Source organism: Aythya ferina (genome assembly GCF_964211825.1).
Source record: "Aythya ferina genome assembly, chromosome: 2".
NCBI classification, from domain to species: Eukaryota; Metazoa; Chordata; class Aves; order Anseriformes; family Anatidae; genus Aythya; species Aythya ferina.
Window position 1 is genome coordinate 19,993,528 of NC_140297.1, and position 17,968 is coordinate 20,011,495.

At 36.9% G+C, this 17,968-nt stretch overlaps 1 protein-coding gene across 2 annotated transcripts in view; it reads left to right on the plus strand.

The window, feature by feature from the left end:
- Positions 1–17,968, plus strand: part of NEBL (nebulette) — a 259,446-nt gene that overhangs the window by 73,379 nt on the left and 168,099 nt on the right. For both annotated transcript variants that reach the window (XM_084511946.1, XM_084511945.1), the window contains exon 3: positions 790–874. In XM_084511946.1, coding sequence (XP_084368072.1) covers positions 790–874 — 85 coding nt within the window. The remainder of the gene's footprint in view (positions 1–789; positions 875–17,968) is intronic.

Below are 17,968 nucleotides of genomic sequence, written 5' to 3' on the forward strand. Positions count from 1 at the left end.
TCTACTGTTGTTATTTCCTTCTTTTGTTGGTCTTTCCTATAAGATAGCTTTTGGTTTGGCAGTAAGGTTACAGGATAAATCTATGAAAATGAATAAATCATAGTTCTGTAAATGAAATCTAAGTATGATGACTAGGGTCTTACTATTAAAGATGTCTAAAATGCCAGAGAAAATAGTAGGAATGTGTTAAAGTGGTGTAAAATTTCAAATCAAAAAAGAGATGACTAATAGATTGCAGTCCTGAGCCATTGCAATCTTTGGTAGTAGATATGATTTTTCTTTTATACACAACAGTGTATCAACACATTTACCATTAAAGTGTTTGACCTTCTGTACCTGGATTGTCGGTATAACCTGTCTTGATCCCTCAGGTTTCTGCACTAATGGATTTAAGACACCATGCTACTCCATCTGTACTCATTTATGGAACTTTTGAATTTATATATACCACTTATATTTTAAGGCATTCTACTTCAGTCTTCATTCATCACATGACTATACCAAGAAAGTAAACATACTTTTGTTCACTTTATTGAAAACAAATTTTGTCCTGTTGGTCTCAATAGACAGCGGCCGGGATGATGGGTGGCATTTAGACTTATTACAGGAACTCATTCCTGTTGTGTTTGCAAGGCATGACTGACACAATATTTTTAGACTAAATACTTCTATCACAAATTCAGTAAACTCTGAAATAGTTCTGTACAGTCTAGGAAACAGTGCTGGGATGCATTTGACTTTCTATCATGTGTAAATATTTACCCTTTGGCTTTGTGCTTCTTGTTTTAGACATTACCCAAAGCAGTCCTTCACTACAGTGGCTGATACACCAGAAAATCTTCGCCTGAAGCAACAGAGTGAATTGCAGAGTCAGGTAAATCAAGTAATTCTCGTGTTTCATTATTAGATTACCAGCCCCACCTCTCTGTAGTTTTTGGAAGTAGTATTAATTTCTTCATACTGATATGTAGTAGCACTCTAACAGGAAGTAATATTTGTAGGTCAAAATAACACTATAAAACTTAGGGTTTTATGTCCAATCTCACTTAGGCTAGTTATCATGCAATTGTAATTCCATTGATGTCACTGAAATCTCTCATTTTCAATAGTATTTGAAGTATCTCTTTAAGTACTTTTTAATGTTTGAAATTTAATAGCTGAACCCAGAGAGTTCATTTGCCTTAGACGAACTGTCATTTTTAGCTTACATCAAACTTCAAAGCTGTGTGATTAGCAAACAATTAATTTGTCATTAGCAAACATCTAGAAGCCTGACTGAGTGATCCATTTATGGATCTATTATGTCCTGGTGAACTCAGATATGAAGCGTTCTGTAAGCCAGATGTGATAAAAAATTTATAAATAGAAACTTACCTAAATTAATAAAATATTGAAATTAAATGGTAAAAAGTGGAGAAAAAAAAAAAAAAAGCAATGAAGACTTGTTACCCAAACATCACATTTGCTTATGACTGTAACCCAGTAGTCTACAATATACATTTTTAATTGATATTAATTCCTTAGTATTTGATCTTTTCCCCCTAAAATATCTCTTTTCTAGTGTTTCACTTTTGACATTGGAAATTGGCCTGGCTATGGCCAAATTACAATTGGTAATACTTGATTCCATTTTATTTGGTGAAAGTTAATTGTTTCTACTGTGGCTTTACTCTGGATTTAGTTGCAATCTCTCATTATAAATTGATAATTACTATTGTCTATTAATGCAATAAAGCCTGGGGCGTAAAACAGACAGGAGGCATTAAGAGCTTTCTTGTTTGAGAACTTTGTAGATTAATGGGCCACGTTGAAGGACTGCTAAAGAGAAATATCAGCACAGATATTTAGCACAATATAAATTTTAAAAAAATCTTTACCTTTTGCCATTGTGGTTGTTGATCTTAAGGTTAAGCAAAATTTGTTCGTGGTGAAATTCTACCATCAAGAAGAAGGAGAGTTTTTTGGATTTCTGTGGATTATAGAGTGGAGTTTACTTCACTGTTTTGTAGTTCGGTGGTTCCATGTACCATAGTTTACATTGTGTTAACAGGAATGTGTAAGCTATATTTTGTAAAAGTCTGTTTAAAATAATATAAACTTTAAGTCTACTCTTTTCCTAGTGGTTTGATGAAAAATGATTGGATTCAGGAGAATAGGAACACTTTACTGCTCTTTCTGTCAGTTATTCAGTGGATTGTCTTGTGTGTCTGAGCACAAGTGTGCATACATATGCAGATGGATATATACAAATCTCAGGCAAAAACTTAAAGTAATTGGATGTATGCTTTGCCCTTGTCTATCTCTGTGCTTATATCCAGAATACCATGTACACCATAGGTGAGTTTGCCTGATGGGGCTTTATAAGGATTCAGCTACAGGAGCTATGCTCTAATTTGAGGACAGATCTCCAGTGATATGTGGAGAGGAAGAGAAGCTGTCTGACTTCCTCTCAGCTGTTTCAGCTGCCTCTGGAGCCCTGGGTGAACAAAGCTGAGATGATTTCACACCTTTTGTGAAGGCTTACAGTTTTGTACCCTGACTCCCACATGAACCAGGAGTCTTAATCTATAAGGTCCTCAGGAAAGTGGCTCTATATAGTGTATATTAATATACTGGCAAAAGTATATTAATAGGACTGTTTTCTATAAGCATTTATGCTTTAACTGGAGAGCTTGTTTGGATTTGGTTAGAAAAGTATGAATAGGGGAATCCTGTTTGGATGTTTAGAGAGAAGACAATGCTCCTGTATGAAGTCCAGACAGATTAGAATCTCATTTAATAAGCATACATTTTCTTAAATCAGTCTACTTTATCCACAGTTATTGTGGTAATCCTTCTGAAGGACTAGGGGCTGTTGAGAATTTTCAGGGAATTATAGAGTTCAACTCATAGGTACCAGTTTGAATTAAAACTTAGGTAGTAAGGGCTGTGTCGTATCCCAATACATAATGGGCTTAGTACATCTACGTATCTCACACTTTCCAAACGCACTTGTATCTATTTTATCTTGGCTAAATGTTGCATAAGACAAGGAGAGTTGTCTGCTTCTGGAGCCCACAGGAGAAACTGCTTTTCCTACCCTATTTGAAACATGGTGACATGGTGCTTTGTGGAAGGAAACTTGTATTGGTGTTGTTCTCTGTTGATAAGTTGTTGTTGACTAGGTCTGTTGTTGTTCTAGGTCTGGATAAACAGTACCTTCATCAACGAGAAACTTGGAATTTGTTTATGCATAAACTTGCTGAAACTGTTCCCATTGCACTGGCATAAAATGTTCGATAAGGATCTACTCAAAACTTGGAGATGGGGAAAAAAACCTTAATTTCTGAAAGGTGCCTCTTTAGGTAGTGAAAAGATTAGCAAATATAGTACTAAATTACAGTGGAATCTACTATGATCTACTTGGAAGAAAGTCCATGACATTTCATGACATCTGCATCCTTGGTATTGCTTCATGTTGTTTTAATGCTGAAATTAAGATCCAAGGACTTTCTATATTCTAGTTTAAATCTTGCCACAAAATTGTAACTTCTGATTAATTTTTTAAAATACTTTGAAGAGTTGAAGAGTATAAGGACAGAGAAATTGCCATCCTGAATCAGCCCTATTGGCTGTTTTGTCCATTGTCCTACCTTAAGCTTTACAGAGAAAGTAGCAAGACTCCCAGCTGAAACAGATGTTTGAGACATAATTTTACATTGTTCAGGTCTCCTTCTATTACAGTGCTATGCAGTAGAAAAAAAGTGTGTACATGATTCAAGAAAAGTGTTTCCTATGAAACCAAAGCTGGCTGGATAGAATCACATTATTACTACCTTCCAATATTCATCAGAGCTGCTTGAATCTCCTGCCAATGCAGTGACAATTCGGGACTGAACAAATTCTGTGTTAGGTAACATAAAAATTACGTTAACTTCTGAGTAAAAAGAAATACTTTCCTACAGTAATAGCTGCTTTCTAGTTTCTAAGTAAACATTTTTAAGGCTTTTAATTTTTGAAGAGGCACAACCCTGGACTCCAAACATCTTTTAAAAATCCATAGCTTTAGAGGTATTGTTTATCCTAAATAGCTAAGCAGGAGGAATTGGTAAAGAAAACACCATTAAATCTTGTATGACCTAAAAGATGCATGTTTTTGTAAATTTGTTGTTTTGATTTTCGTTTAAGCAGCAATTGACAGCGTTTTAAGTTGCAGTCCTGGGTCCTCTATCAAGAATCCATTAAGGTCAGCATCAGTTGCCAACCTGTCATGCTGACATAACATGACAAGAGAAAAACAAACAAAACCAAAGCATTGTTTTCTGGAGGAGTCGATAGAAAATGGATTGCTCTTTAGAACACTTGAAAAATTATGTTGTTAAGAAGTCAAAAGGCTACATTTAAAAGCTTTACAGGGAATGTTTTCCTTCTATACAGTATAATTTCAGAGTATTTTTCCTCTAGCTTGTTGCTTCCATGGGATTTCATTCAACTCTGTAGTTTGAAGGAGAGACAAATGCATTTTAGGAGAGGCTGGAAGTGCTTTACCATCCTGAAAAACTACCCCATTCAGTGTGCCTTCTCTCTGAATAAAAATTAGTTTTAAGATCTTCTAAATAAAGAGCATATACAGGGATACAGTGTCTCAACCAACATTTATGCCTCTCTGAAGAAAAATCCCTACCTTTAGGGGTAGGGGGTTAGTTAGCGTGCAGTCTTATTCCACAGCATACAATGGATCCTTTTCTTGTGCACTTGCCTCTCCTGGATGAGCTCAAGTACAGAAGTTTCCAATCAGCCATTTCCTCTCTGCTATGTTTACTTAAGAATTGCCTTCATGTACCTTCTTTGGCTCGCCTTAGCTACTGATCTCTCTAACTTTATAACAGTATAAATTGCTCCCCAGTCTTTAGTTCTTGTCTGTGGCAATGCTGTGTAGATCAAAAGCAGTGATTCCAGTTCAACTTGCAGAAACAGAGATGTTCTGCAGTAGTTCTTGGCAGGGAGGGTATTGAAGTGTCGGATCAAAGGGAGGGCTAAGGTTTAAGGTGGATTCTCATACTCTAGCGCTTCCTGAGAAAACCTACTTTGTAAGTCTTGAGAAATGTGACAGAAAATCACAGGTACCATCCTACTGCCTTCCTGTCTTAATCTCTGCTGACACAGCCTGAGATTGCAGTCCTTGGAAGCTCCCAGCATATTTTTTCCATCTGAGAGAAAATTCTTATACTTCTTTCATGATGAATCTTGGGATTGGTCACGTTCCTGAGCAACCTGTAGTTTACTGCTTTGAGCAGGGGGAACAACTGAATGGTTCTCAGCAGTCCCATCTAATCTCAGCTATTCTCTGAGATTCCTCTCTGTCCTGTTCTTCCTTGTTTCTTCATTTCTGTGTTCTCCTTTCTTGCCCTTTTCTCTTTGCCTCTCCATTCCAAAAATATGTGCTAGAAAACTTCCAAGTAGATTCTTTTTATTAACTCTTTTCCATGATATTTTAAATGCTTTTTCAATTTATGTACTTTTATGAAGTCTTTGGAATGAACTGCTACAGGGAATGCTATAGGGGAACAAAATGCTGTATAGATTACTAAAGCAGACATTTATTGGATTTCCTGGGGTACTCTGAGTTAGCTAATTGGGGAAGTTGTGGAGAAAACAGCTCTTGGAGCTTGACAGAGATGGGATTTTTCCAGAAAGCCATCAAGTACAGGTTATTTATCTGCTTCTCTCTTCACTTGTCCAAGGGTCTGAACCCAACCTGCTCAATGTGTATGAAGAGAATAAAAGGAGTACAGTCTTCTCAGTTCTCTTCTCTCACTGTTGGGTGTGAGTGGCAAGTCCTGGACAAGTTGATGGGGTTTGTGCATGACAATAATCCCAGAGTGCCTGCAGGAGTTTCTGCCACACTCCCTTGTGAGCCCCTGCACAGCAGCATTTTGTAAATTGTGCTCACCCACCAAATGTGATTTTCTCAACTTGTGGTTTGTTCATCTTCTCCTCTGAAGACTGTTTAAGTGACTTGTGTTATCTGCATGAGTCAAAGACATAAAGATTATTCTTGATGTGAATAATACATAGCTCGACAAGAGTGCAGCAGGCAGAATGGATTTTTGTCTTCTGGAAAAATGGTTGTTGCCTTTTCTGATTGTTATATTGCTGAATGGGTGAGGGATTTTGGCTACATCCTGTCTGTACTGGACTGGCTTCTGGGCTTCTGTTACAGAAGAGACAGGCAAGCGCTACTGCATATCTACCCTTTTTTTTTTTTTTTTTTGCCTTTTTTTTTTTTTTTTCCCACTTGCAGTTACTAGACAAGCTATAAGATTCAGGATGTGAAAGTAGTGCTTCCCCTTCTCTCCTGTCCATTGCTCCTCACTGTCACAGGGGCTGGACCAGCAAGTAAAGAAAAAAGAGTTGTAACGCTGTGGTCAGGAGACACCAGAAGCAAAGCCACCAAGTGGTGTGAAGTACTACATGTATAATAGCTGATAAACAGATTTGGAGGCTGAGAGGGATTTTCTGTGCAGAATACATTAACTTGGTTTTATGTTAGTGGCACACTGGTCTTGTATTGAAATTCTTTTAATTTCACAGGTGGAATTACAAGTCTTCTGTTGAGATAAAAGATAAAATTATGGACTTCTTTTTGAAGTAGAAAAGAAATAGAAAGGCTTGCTTAAACTTTGTATGATCATGGAATCATAGAATGGTTTGGGTTGGAAGGGACCTTAAAGATCACCCAGTTCCAACCTCCTGCCATGGGCAGGGACACCTCCCACCCGACCAGGTTGCCCAAAGCCCCATCCAGCCTGGCCTTGAACACCTCCAGGGATCCGCAGCTTCTCTGGGCAGCGTGTGCCAGGGCCTCACCACTCTCATAGTGAAGAATATCTTCCTCATATCCAACCTAAACCTACTCTCTTTTAGTTCAAAGACATTCCTCCCATCTTATCCCTACACTCCCTGACCAAGAGTCCCTCCTCAGCTGTTCTGTAGGCCCCCTTTAGGTACTGGAAGGCTGCTATAAGGTCTCCTCAGAGCCTTCTCTTCTCCAGGCTGAACAATACCAAGTCCCTTAGCTAGTGTCCATAGAAGAGGTGCTCCAGCCCTCTGATCATCTTTGTGACTTCCTCTGGACTCAATCCAGCAGGTCCATGTCCTTCTTGTGCTGGGGGACCCAGAGCTGAACACAGTACTCCAGGTGGGGTCTCACTAGATTAGATTAAGTTGTCTTAAGACTTAAATATGTTGATTCCTGGTCTTGGTACTATATATATATATATATATTTTTTTTTTTTTTCCCCTGGTATCATCCAATTGCAATTTCCTAGTCAGTGTAAAAGAAGTTGCTTATATAGTAGTATTTTTTTCTTTTTTTTTTTTTTTTTTGTTTGTTTTTTTCCTTGTGTTTTAAATATATATATATATATTTCTTACAATGTTGAGGGCTGACTATTCTTTCATCTATTTTCTTTTTGGGTCAGATAATGCCTTGAAGATCAGTAGGATAAGCTATGTGAATAAAAGCAGTAAATTTCTTTTTTTCTGAACCTATCTTCTTTTGTATATCTGCATTATATCTGATGGCACAACTACAGGCTTCAGTGCATGTGCAAAACAAGTGCTTTAGACCATTTGTTTTGTAGCATTTCTTTATTTCTCTGCAAAAATTCTGCAAAGATAATCATGGGAAAAACACATGGGGAAGCAAATATGAATATGAATATGAATGCTTGCAAAACATTCAGATGAAACTTTAGACAGACACACATGTGAGCATATATGGAAAATGTCCACCTACCTAACCTAAGCTTTTTGCTAATGATTTGATGATACGAAAGCCAGCAATTTTTTTATTAGTGCTTGACCTGTTGCAGCTATCCATAATGATTTGAAAACATGAATTTGGTAGGAGGAAATCAGAACTCTATTTAAGAGCAAAAAAATCTGCAGAGACTCAGAAGCAAGCAGTGCAAAGAGTTCCTGCTGCCCACAAAATTAGGAAGTCTGTAAAATACTTGGTAATAGGAGAAAAATCACTTTTCCCTTTGCCAAGACTCAGAAGTAGGATGCAAAAAATATGAATATGATGAGATGTATTTTTCTAGCATATGCTGATGTAAAAAGTTATACATTGTCTCTTTCACATCTTTTTTCGATGTACTGTACGTATAGTATAACTGTAAAAAGTGAAGGGATAATGCATTTAAGAGAAATACAGATAATTTTTGTGCTAGGATGAGGGCAAGAGTGGTCATGATTGTTAAATAGAGTACTTATTGAGCAAAAGCATTTTTATAGACTTTCTCATGACATTGAATCAATGTAGAGCAAGTAGGACATCCTTAATAGAAAATCTTAGGATCAATAAAATCGAAAGTGACCTCTAGTTATACAATAGAATTATTAGAAAAGGGACAAAAGGGAGCCACAGAATTCATAGCTCTTATTTCTACGTTTAGTTGTAAAATTTTTAACTGAATCAGCACTAGTAGTGAAATTTTTGTGACTTTTTAGGGGGACAATGAATATAAATATTAATTTAACTATTAAAATGTTATCAGAATTGCTATGATAAAAAAAAAGCACTTAATCTCTTACATTCTAATCTTAAAAAAAAAAATCTTTTTTTTTTTTTTTTTTCTTTTTTTTTTTTTCCTGGGTGGGGAGGGAATGGGTAAATTCACTGAGCTTTGACCATACTGACATGTATGTTCTTTTCCTTATGTGTTGACAAATTTTCCTACTGGTTCTCTTGAACTTATTTTTTGCTTTTGATTTTTGGAACTAGATCTTTTGCTAACGGTTTCTCTGTTCAATTCTGTTGCAGGAAATGGGATGCTGTGATTCTTGTTATTTATGTTTTTGTTGCATTACTGCATGAAATTTAAACCGAAATGAAGGAAACATACTTACAGTTACAGAGAATTTAGTATTAAGAACAGAATAATCTTCCTAAATGAGGCATCCATGGACTGCAAATCAGATGCTGAGGACATATCTGTATACCTAAAAGAGGGACAGGAAGAAATTCCTTGTCCCAAAGACAGCAGTGTGTACTGTTTTTTGTCCATATTGTTTGTGGCTTCTTTCCCTTAGAGTTTTCTGGTTATGTTCAAAACACGTAGCACTTGGTACTGGGCCCATGGAATACTCCTCTCTATATAATGGGTATATATCTCCTCTCTATATAATGGGTATATATCTTTTTCCAGTTCACGTTTAGTGCCAGGGCTATATACTAGCTCAGCAGTGGTATTTGAAGCATGAACCATAGAATGGTTTGGGTTGGAAGGGACCTTAAAGACCATCCAGTACCAACCCCCCTGCCATAGGCAGGGACACCTCCTGCTACACCAGGTTGCCCAAAACCTGGTCCAGCCTGGCCTTGAACACTTCCAGGGATGGGGCATCCACAGCTTCTTTGGGCAACCTGTTAGTGCATCACCACCCTCAGAGTGAAGAATTTCCTCCTAACCTCTAATATAAATGTCGCCTCTTTTAGTTTAAAACCATTCTCCCTTGTCCTGTCATTATCTGATTGAGCAAAAAGTCACTCTTCATCTCTTTTATAAACCCCCTTTAAGTACTGAAAAGTTATAATGAAATGAAACTGAGCATCTGTGAAACATCGTGGCACATGGGATGCTTGGGGGGTCAGCATTCTCTTTGCTGTGTGGAAGGGCTCTGCAGGTTGAAGAGAGCAAGACTGGTGCAGACCTGTCCATGCTGTCTCTCAGAAGTGGCCCCTCAACTGAAGAGTACGCTGGTCTCACCTTGGGAATGGCAGTACTGCAGAGCTAGGGAACAAACAGCCCTGTGGGAAAACAAGGTACTAGTACTGAGTTTGCTCCCTTGCCCTCTCTTATTTAGCAGTCGCTGTAGCGAGAAACTGTTGAAGGCAGAAAATGAGGCCACATCACTTTTTTTTTTTTTCCCTTTCTGGGCTTTACATCTGTGTCTTTCAGGTGCTGCCATGTTTAATCAGAGGGGGTCCATGTAGTCTCACTTCATTTTGCTGACACTGCCATTTTTTCCTGAAACACTTCATGCGTATTTTGACTAGAAAGAGGAAACTTGACTAAATGGGTGACTAGTGTGATCCAGTGGTGGGTATTGGTAATGTCAGCATTAAAAAGAATGACTGTCTGCCTTTACTTATTCACCCCAGGATGGAGAAAGGAATTTTCAGGAGGGTTTTTTTAGTCAATGCACTAAATTAGAAGAATTTGTTTTATTTTCTCAATGTTGCCACTGTCACCCTCCAGGATGTTCTTGGTCTTTGCCCTATGCTTGCATTTGTGTAATGGAGGGGATAAATTATGTCTTTTTTTTCCACAGCACACTGCAGTGGCTGACATATTTAATAATTTGTAAGTGGCATATGAGTATTTTGGTTAATATCCTCTCATCCAAAGTAAAAGCTCAACATTTTCTTTTCCAGTGTGAGATGATAACAATGAATTCTTCGTACATCAAAGCACTGGATTAACCCATTTGGCATTTTCACATTGTGACAATTAATGGCTTCCATTTAGCTCCTCATTTTAGACTCTCATCTTTTCAGAAGTACTGACCTGTTTCTTACCAAAGAACGAAGCTAGTCATCCGTCTTGTTATAATGAAACCAATTTTTTTGTTCATCCCTAGTAATTTCTTCTCAAAGTTCAGAGAATCTGGACTGAAAATTTCTAGAGGCAAGGTTAATTTTGCCCTTCATTTTTTCATGTCCTTACATTAATGTGTTGAAAGAATATGATTAATGACTATATTTCACTTAACTGTATTGGTTCTTTGAAAATGTTTTGAAGTTGGTTCTTAACCCCTTGTGAAGTTTTCCTCCCCAAGGAAGAGCCTCTTTTACTCTTCAGATATATATATATATATATATTTCTGATGCTATAAACTCAACCTGCCAGTTTTGCTAGTTCAAGGCACTCTTAAACGTGCTCATTGCTGTGTTGATTTGCAGATGCTCATGGTTCTCTTTCATGTGAGAAATCAAACTGATAGAGTTCACGTATATGAGTTTATCTGTAGATTAAGAGGTCAAATTCTACTTTAACATACCTCTGGAAATGGCCTCAAATCTGCGTTTGTCCCGTAGTTGAATATATACATATATTTTTTTCTGGCATGCAACAAACATTGCATATTTTCTATTGTGGTGGGATATGTAGAATTATAGAACAGAATTTCTGTGAGCATGATTATATCTTTTTATTTGATGCAGTTATTTCTTTTTTTCCCCACAGAGTGCATGCACTCTTTAGATCTATATTAGAAAAAAAGGAAAATATTGATTTACCCATAGACTTCTCCCATGTGAATAACTGTGATGTATGTCTGTTTCTGAAGAGCCTTAATAACTATGCATTTTGTTTAGCAGTTACTTGTCTCTGCTAAAGAATTTTAGATTGTTAAAGATTTCTAAATAATACTTGAGGGTTGCTGTTTTTTTTTTTTTTTTTTTTTAACCCAACACCCTTTCCCCCAAGTATAAGAAATAAAAGTCTATGCAGATGTGTATAGTTACTTTGTGAAAATCTGCTGTTCCCATTGGGTGCATTGGCACCCTTTAAATCCATTATTAATTCTGTTTTTAGTCAACATTTGGAGAAATCCAAGCCCAGTGAGTGTGTCACACACTTTTAATTGGAAGTGTTAAAAAATAAAAGCTTTAAACAAATGAAAAGGCAAAAATAAAACTTTTGCCTTAGTGGAAATTCATAAAATGAACAAACAAAATTTCTTTTTTTCCACATTCCCCATCAAAATGTAGCAGGTTGGTCTGGGTTTTGCGTAGCCACAGAAAGGCTTTGTTTGCTCCATTAAGAGATGCTTTTTGCACTTTGAAGCTTTGTGGATCTTTGTCTGCTTGTCTCTCTTTGACCTTGTTTTCAGTTCTTGATTATTTCTGACTGTGTTGTTTGAGCTGCCTGATAACAGTGCAGGGAACACTCAGCACAGCACTGTGTGACTGTGAGAAGGAGAAGGGAGAAACCAGCCTTGGCTTGCGTGGCTGTACAAGGCCGAAACAACGCATGGATCAGAAATTGCATGGTATTAGGCCTTAAAGAGTATTTGGAAGAAGAAAGGCAAAAGGGTTCCTGGGCAGTCCTACCCCTTGACCCCAATAAAAGGCCATGAGTATTCGTCAGCATTTTAGTTGGTCATTTTCCTGATGCTTAGGTTACTTATTGATGGGGCTGTTTTAGATCCAAGAAATATATTGTCCTTCTGATTTATTCTCAGATGGAGCAGGGACCATTCAGAGTTCAATGATTTCTTGTAACTGCTGCCTTGCAGGATGGATTGAGGTCTGTTCGGGGTGATAGTTTGTCAGGTAGTGCTATGCTTGCAGAAGATTATGTTGATTGGCTTTCAAGTGAAAGGGTCATGAAAGAAAAGAGAAAGGAAAAAGACTAGGATTAGTCTAATGTTTAACCTTGTCCAAACCAAAGTGACTGGAAGAAAATGCAAAATGCTCTCATTGCACAAAATGTTAGAGCTTTGAAGATATTTCGTGGAAACCCTATTTTTGGCCAGAAAAAAAATAAATGATAGAATCTGCCCGGAACACAGTTTTATTATTTTTCCAGTAGCTTAGTAATCTGTAAATTTTGAAGGGCAAAACACATAAGCTGTTTTAATTAAGAAAAAAAATATACTGTAGCCTGCTTCCTCTTCTGTTTCTTTGGCACTGAATGCCCAAATCAGAAACCCAAATTAAAAATACTAATTTGATATCGAGGACTAAAATGTACATATTTTGTATTTATATAAACTTACAGTTCAGTTCAATTTTATATTTAATCCTTTATGTACAAATATATCTGTATTTAATATACACATGGTAAATCTCTTATGAATCCAAAATAGTCAAATTCCACTTGAATGAAAGTAATTTTACTGGGTGAAATTAAGCATCCCCATCTTGTTTGTTTACTTATTTATTTATTTTAAGGAAGTCTAGGTAAATTTCTCTAAAGGTTTAAAAGAAAAGATTAATCTGTGGATGAAGCTAGCACTTCTGTATCAAGAACAGTGCTCATTTTTTGCAATGTATGATGACTCTTTAATAGTGTAATATAATTCTCAGTAAATGATTTGTTTATATAAGCTTAAATGTGATAGCAAGGTCAGGAGAATGATAGAAGTTGATCAGTCCTGCCAAGAAGGGAGTAATACAGATAAGTTTATTGAGCATGGGATGCTCCAGTGCCTGTGTGATAAGGCAGGAATGTGAACAGCCATTGCAGAGGCAGGTCGAGCACATGGCACAGCACAGTTTGAGATAAACTTGAAGTGGGATACATGGCTTGTGTCAATTGAAGTAAATTGTTTTGATTCATGTAAAAGAAGGGAATCAAAAAATCAAGTAATGGTGAATTTGACTCGACTTGTGGCTTTCTGCTGTGTTTTTGTGTTGTATGCCCTTACACTGTTGGGATGAGCACATTAATACTGTACCTTGTGAACACTGGAGTCTTTGCTACTAGCCTGAACCTGTGGTCACTCCTGATGCAATAAAATAAGCACTCCTGATCCTGCTGCTGCCATCTCCAAGATGACAGCACCTACTGCAACAGAAACTGCTCATCCTTTCCCATCCTTTCAAATTTAACTCACTTCATCAGTTAAATTCCCTCCTTTTCCAGTGCCTCATCCCATCTAGCAGTCCTTAAGGCCATCTATCTCTTTTAACATTTTTTTCTACTTTGCATTAGTTCTGCTTTGCATTCCAGGCTGCCAGGCTCTTAAATACTGTTATGTGCTACCATAATGCAAGAGTTTGGGATCCTCTCAATAATACATGGATTGTGGGCCCAGGAATTGGAATATTTTGAAATGAGTGATACCAATCAAAAATGAAGCTGTCACCCTGGCAGGCTGTCAGAAGGGTGCGGCACCAGGGACAGCAGTTGCTGACTGGAGAAGTGGAGGGGATGTGGAGAGCAGGCAAAAAGGGAGGACCAGTGCTAAAACACTGTGCTCAAGGCAAAGCCTCAGTTCAGATGGAGTCAGACTTTAGAGGAGCTTTCAGCACATGGAGAGTTGTGCTGTGCAGAACACCTGGCTGTCATCCATCTGGAGTTCAGCTTTGAGTGAGTTATAGTTACAACTACGCATTTATTGATGATGGGTTAAGTTAGTAGATGAAAATTTTAAAATTCCCTCTGTTTTTGTAAATGCTGTCTTTTTTTGGCATGTTAATATGACCTGGATGAATCAAGATGTCTAAAATAGGTTAGTGCCCCTAAAAATGTCTGTCCATTAACTATGAATAAGTGTCAAATGAATCTCTTGGCTAAAGCCTTCTGAAGTAGGGTGGAATTCAGGAATCTCTTATTACATAGAAGGCAATATATGAGCACTAAATGACACAATAATCAATCAAAATTTGGCTTTGCCAAGGGACTGAAATCAAGAAAAAAGAATAGAAGAGAGAGAGGGTGCATCAGAAGTCTAGTGAAAAGTCCATCTGCTCTCCTGAACCAATAAGTAGTGGAGAGTTACGCTTGTCGTCTTACCATATAGCACCCTGTAGGACATCCTTGTAACCCAAAGCACGGTGAGGGGGTCAAACAAAACTTTTTCATTTTATGTTCTACCTCAGCTCCTACCTTCTGCTTAAAAAGGATGGGAAGACACTTCCTGGTGACCACAGGTATTGAAGGTACTTATTTTAAATAGCACAGGATGTGCAGACATAAACAATCTGGTCTCTCCCTCTTTTGGAGGAAAGGTTCCCACCTGCTTCTAGTGAGTTGAGGAATTGATGTTTATAAATGTTCTTAATAGGCTTCTCTATTTAATTTTTCTTTAGACTGTTTAATGGCAAGTGATTTGACATAGGCATCAGTTCTTGGAGCATTTAAGTGTTTCTAATTTGTTACTTCTGTCTATTTTTAAGAAAATTGTGTTTTACTAGTTAAGAAGTCCCCAACATACATAAACTCTTAATTAATTTTGTTACTGAGCTCTCTGGAGCCATTTGAGCTTTATATCTCCTTGACGAACAAAGTTCCTCTAGATCAGAAATACAACGATTAGAGGACTATGACTTTTGTTTTGGCAATAGTGAACAATTCTAAAGATTAACATTTGCATTTTATTACTCTTCTGAGAAACCAAGTTGTTTAGTTTTCTGATTATGACTCTCATCGAATTTTTGTCTGCTCTTGTAAGCTTTAAGCAATTTAAGATCTACTGCAGCAATGTTACAGAGACCAACACTGCCAAAACTCACTGCTGATTTTAAGTGTGACTAGCCACATGAAGATGTAGGCTAAGATAATATGAGAGATTAGGTATATTTTCAGATATAATGAAAAAGAGATTTGTCCAATGAGTTATTATCTCTAAATCTCGGATCTGATTCAGTTAAAATGGAGAAGTTTTTTGTTGTTGTTGTTTGTTTGTTTGTTTGTTTGTTTGTTTTTTGGCTAGAATGAAGAGTTTCAGTAACAGGCAGATTTGTTTCTAACAAATGCTGATGGAAGGCCATATTTATTTAAAAACAATGTAGTTTTAATTTTTCATTAATTTTCCTCTGCTTCAAAATTTTGTGTGCATCACTGATTATGAGAATTAAAACTTGGAGTTTTACTGAAAGCAGAGGAAAACACTACTTTGCTGAAACTTGCTGATGGTGTTAAGTCCCAGAAGGAACTTCCTCTACTTGATGCAGTCACATCTCTAGATGCTTGGGAACTGGCAGCAGTATAGATGCTGTTATAGCATGGGTCTTCATCTAAGTGGATTTATTCAGCTAAGTAGTTTGTATTTCAAAGGCAATTAAATAGCAGTACTTAAGTATCTTGGATATGTCTCCATAATACTGTATTAAACAATGAAGAAATTTGGTCTGTAAATAAATTGTGTGCAGAAACCTTCACTTGAAATCATAGTTAAGTGACCAAAATCATAATATAAGATAGGAATTTTCTCATATTAATGGATATTTATTTGTTTTACATGAGAATTTGTTTTCACTTGTATGCTGATTACATGTCTCTCAGAAATACAGAACCAAAGAAAGTGAAGTAAGTACTTTGTTGTGCCAGTTGGCTATTAAATGATAAATACTAGTTCTGTAAGGAAAAAAACAAACCAAAAATTATTTGTAGATTTACACTGGAATAATACTTTTAGGGAAAAAAAGTTACCAAATATAATCCCAGGGTTAAACTGGACATTTATCAATGATGTTGCTTTACAAATAAATAGACCATTTCCTTTCTGTAATATTCCGGATGACAGCAGTAAGTTATTCATCTGCAAACTCTGTTTCTTTTCTGAATAGATGTCTAAGGTTCATTGTGTTTTCCAGGCTGATTCATGTTCTCTATGTAAATGGTTGAATAGCTGGCTGTTGTTTCTACCTTGGTAATGAGCTACAACAGCAATACAGAGAAGTCCATCTAAGGGAAAAGACATATTCTTCACCTCGGAAAGGAAAGGTTGGGAAAATGTATTTCCTGTTTGATATTTTACTTGAAAGAGCAGATCAGAAAGAAACATGTGACTTACAATTGGTTTATGTCAATTTTATCTTCCTTTGCTTATCAGGATTTTCTTTGAAGTATGTGTTCTTTGCATCAGAAATGAAACAAATATTAATAACTGTCCCAATCCTGATTTGGAAATAAATTACTGTAGCACATTATTTCTTAAGGGTATTTGCTTTGTGTACATTTCAATTTTCTTTGGAATGTATGCTGTCGAAAAATAAGGGTTATTGCCCTAGTTCTTTTGTACCTCACTTTCAATTAAATCTGATTTCTGTTACCATAGCATTGCCTGTTCGTATGCCACTCAGTCCAGTGCTGGTCATTTGTGAATATTTTCCATTTGACTGTATGGCTTAATGACAAATTTCCAAACTGACAGCCTCTGTCCAGTATTTTGGGTCTGTGTGGGGGGGTGGTTAAGCAGCTGTTTTTTACAACTGATGCAATTGCTAATACGTTTCCTATTCATGAAGGCAGACTTCTATTCAGTACCCCTGGGGACTGTAAACATCATTTTTATCATGTTGGAACTAGAGGCTCTGTCAGCCCAGTGAAGTTGTTCTCAATTAGTATGAGGCATTCTGGTTCAGGAGGGAATAAGTGCTCCCGTTCAAGCCCATTTTTCTTTGAGTGTTGCCTTCACTGATTTCCAGCTGTTACTGTGAAGCTTTGGGGAGCTAATGGGGTTCATTGGAAACGTCTATCTCAAAAGCAAACGCATGAGTCAGTGTCTAGTTGAATGACTGGAAATTCTCATGAAAAAAAAAGGTTAATACTCATTTAGCTAATATTTCAATGTATATGGCCATCTTGACCATCTTTTACAGTCAAGTAATTAAAGAAAATTAAGTTGAACGTTTCTTATTTGCATTAATGTTGGGAACAGTTTATTGCCAATTCCTGAATCTTATGAATTAGTGCAAATGAAAAGAAACACTCTTTACAAAAAGGTAAAGTAATATGCGTGGAGCCCTATACAATAATGACGCATCATAATGCACTACTAGTAACTCCAGTACATGCAGGGGAAGTTAAAATATTATAAATTAAGAACAGAATCTTTCTTATGCTGAAGTTCACTGTTTGTCCCTTTGTTTAATGTGTTGAGATTACAATCCTGTTGTAGATTTTTTTTTTTTTAATTTTTTACATTTTTTTACACTGAGGTCTAAATTCATATAATGCTTCTTGAGTACCATCATCCTATTCTCTAGTAGAGGTCATTGAGGCCTAAAGGCTCATTATAAGACTTCCTTACATTCTGATATAACTTCAGTTTTTCCTCTTTTGAAGCATCTGCAGTTGTCCTCATGGCTGCCAGAGGTAGCACAGCACCTTGCTTTGATCCATTTGGATTGTTGCAAGGGGCTGAGAAGCATCGCCCCTTGCTGACTTCCCCCTCCCCCCGAAAGCCTTTCTGAAAATCCAGTGCACCTGAAAGCTCAGCTCCAGCTCACTAACTGATATATTCT